This window comes from Gekko japonicus, unplaced genomic scaffold (assembly GCF_001447785.1).
Source record: "Gekko japonicus isolate JY-2015 unplaced genomic scaffold, Gekko_japonicus_V1.1 scaffold3414, whole genome shotgun sequence".
In the NCBI taxonomy this organism is placed as follows: Eukaryota; Metazoa; Chordata; class Lepidosauria; order Squamata; family Gekkonidae; genus Gekko; species Gekko japonicus.
Window position 1 is genome coordinate 32,219 of NW_015175470.1, and position 3,313 is coordinate 35,531.

Consider the following 3,313-nt stretch of genomic DNA (forward strand, 5'->3'; position numbering starts at 1 on the left):
AATCTCTGAAAAAAAAACATGCAAACCAAGTAAGGGAAGATATCCAAGTTTAACTGTTAGAAATCCCAAAATGATCACTTTGAATGAATGGATGTCTACATATGCAATACATTGACTCCCCAAATTCTTTTCATATTGTTTGATATTAGATTACCATTTCTGGAGAATTACTTTTGACTTAAAATTTCAAGGAGGCATACAATTCATGGTAGATAAATATCACAAATTTAATTTAATTTAATCAAAATTTAATTTAATTTAATTTAATCAAAATTTAATTGGATAGATATACTACATTAATGTCTATTGTTCTTTCCACAGGATATCTGAAGGAAATGAAATGACCAATAGGTCTACTGCGACAGAGTTCCTTCTAATGGGATTTGCCAATGTCCATGATATGCAATTTTTGCATTTTGTGATATTTCTTTCGGTTTACATCTCAGCCCTAATTGGGAATATTCTCATAATTGTAGCTGTATCCCTCAACCACCAGCTTCACACTCCAATGTACTTTTTTTTGGTGAACTTATCATTTTCAGATGCATGTTTTATTTCTGCCACTGTCCCCAATTCCATGGCCACTTCCATAATGAACAATACACTGATTTCTTTCTCTGGCTGTGTGGGTCAGGTTTTTTTAGTTGTTACTTTTGCAGGTGCTGAGATAGCCCTGCTCACTATCATGGCTTACGACCGCTATGTAGCCATCTGCCATCCTCTGCGGTACAGGTTAATCATGAGTTGGGATGCCTGTATCCAGATGGCAGCAGCTTCTTGGATAAGCAGAGTGAGCCACGCAGCATTACAAACTGGTATCACATTCAGGTTACACTTCTGTGAGTCCAATATTATCAAGCAGTTTTTTTGTGATATCCCTCAGCTAGAAATGATCTCTTGCAATGATGCAGAAGCTAATCAAGTTCTGGTCTTTATTTCTCTAAGCGTTGTTGTAGACTCCTTCTGCATTTTGTTCATCTTTGTTTCCTATGGCTACATCTTTTCCTCTGTGCTGAGAATTCCATCAGTTCAAGGCAGATACAAAGCATTCTCTACTTGCACTCCCCACTTGATAGTCTTCTGTTTATTTATGCTTACAGGTATGTTTTCCTACTTGAGGCCAAAAGAACTTTCTTCTCCAACTGTGGACTTGCTTTTTGCTGTTTTGTACAATGTCTTGCCACCCATGCTGAATCCTATCATTTACAGCCTCAGGAACAAGGATATCCAAGTGCCAGTATGGACAATACTGAAGACTATAGCAGGATTATTTAGGACTCATCATAGCTGTCTGAATTATAGTGCATAGAGAGCACAGTGGCTAATAGTTGGAAGGAATAATGGGTTGGATCCTATTGTCATTTTCCCATTAGCACAAGAATATTTCTGCCAGTGGATGAAGCAGCAACATATTACCTGATTTCTCTCCTAACTCCTGGATAACAAACCAAATATGGTTCCTGGGGGTTCCCCTGAAACTTAGAGGGAGCACTTTAACAAGACAGCACTTCTGTTTGATGGAGCATCAGAGAAGAGGTCAAAATAATTTATTCTAAGCATCTTCTACTCTACCCCATGATGGCTGGATCCAGCAAATTTGCCTTCCCCCCAGTTTTCTCACATTCTATTGCTTGTGTTGGATCCTACCAAAGATTTTACAGGGGGGGGGGGTGTCCCCTGTCCCTCAGGGGTATGTTTGGGTGACTAATTACAGGAGACCTAAAAACATTTATTAGGCAAAATATATAAAAGGCTGTTGCGATACAAAATGAAAACAGAGCAAGTGAAAGATAGTATGATTAAATGGATGAATTTTTTTGGAAAGAATATTTCTCTAAGTCAGTGGGAAAACTTATGGACTAAAGAAATTAAATTCACCAAGTCCCAAATGTTAAGGGAGAATTTGTGTAAAACGTTTTTTAGATCGTACAGTACTCCCAAAGAAATTTCAAAAACCCATAAGAATTATAATGAAAAATGTTGGAAATGTCAAAGTACAGATGCAATGTTTTATCATATATGGTGCACATGTAAGAAAGCAAGATGATATTGAATAAAGATCCATTAAGGGATACAAAAGCTATTAAAATTTAAGTTTGTGATGGACCTAAAGTATGCTATTAAATATTTTACCAAGTAATATTACAAGAACACATAATGAACTATCTAAATACATCGTAACATTGGCAAGGCTGATATTTGCATCTAAACGAAAGGCAGAAAAATGCCCAGAATTGATGGATTGGAAGAATAAATTTAATGAGTATGTGATTATGGCAAAACTAGTATCTCATTTATACAAGAGATTGAATCTAGAATTTCAAGAAAAATGGGGGGGTACTTTTTGACAATATAGCTGAAAACTAGGACTGAATTGTTAAAGTGGAGAATGATTAAGAGATGTAATCAGGCTATGCATGCTTGTAACATTGAAATGTTAGATATGAAGTAATGAAGAAAAGAAGATAGATTAAAAAATAAGTGAAAATTTAGAGTATATATAAATCAGACCTAAGCACTAAAGCAAGTTCTCATTGACAATTGTAATACATAGAATAGTATATAGTTTATGTAGGAACTAGATATAATAAAGGTAAAGGTTCCCTTGCTCGAAAGCCAGTCGAATCCGACTCTAGGGTTGTGGTGCTCATCTCCATTTCAAAGCCGAAGAGCCAGCGCTGTCCGAAGATGTTTCTGTGGTCATGTGGCTGGCATGACTAAACACCAAGGCGCACGGAACGATGTTACCTTCCCACCAAAGTGGTACCTATTTATCTACTTGCAGTTTTTTTGCTTTCAAACTGCTAGGTTGGCAGGAGCTGGAACTAATAAATGACCATAAATTATTATCCTTGTTTATGTCTAAGCTTTTGTCTCTATCCATGTAAGATGATTGTCTATGTATAACTATGTATATTTGTATAATTACTGATATTTCTGTTTGTTTGTTTTTATGTATGTATGTATGTATGTATGTATGTATGTATGGGCTCCAATTGTCAGGAGCTGAGGAAGTCATGCTCTGAAGATTCCAATCCTTCCATCAGCTGAAATGTGCCACTGCATCCAAGTGTTCCTTCTACATATTATAGTTTGTTTTGTACTGTCAGTTATTGCTGCTTTATTCTTAACTTTGATTAGAACTTAGAGCCTTTTGCATTCTACTGTCTCCCCTTCTGTCTCCCCATAAAACAGGTGTTCCTTCCACAAGGAGCTTTTCCTTTTAGAATTTGAGTTGGATCCAGCCAGCTTTTCTGCTGGTGAAAAGGGGAGCCATGAGCATCCTTTGGCCAAAAAAATACTATGCTGGAGA

At 36.6% G+C, this 3,313-nt stretch overlaps 1 protein-coding gene across 1 annotated transcript; it reads left to right on the top strand.

The window, feature by feature from the left end:
- The first annotated feature begins 340 nt into the window (after positions 1–340).
- LOC107122798 (olfactory receptor 14A16-like) lies at positions 341–1,309 on the top strand. Its single transcript, XM_015425940.1, has one exon. It carries the CDS (start codon positions 341–343, stop codon positions 1,307–1,309), a length of 969 nt encoding a protein of 322 aa, XP_015281426.1.
- Positions 1,310–3,313: the final 2,004 nt, after the last annotated feature.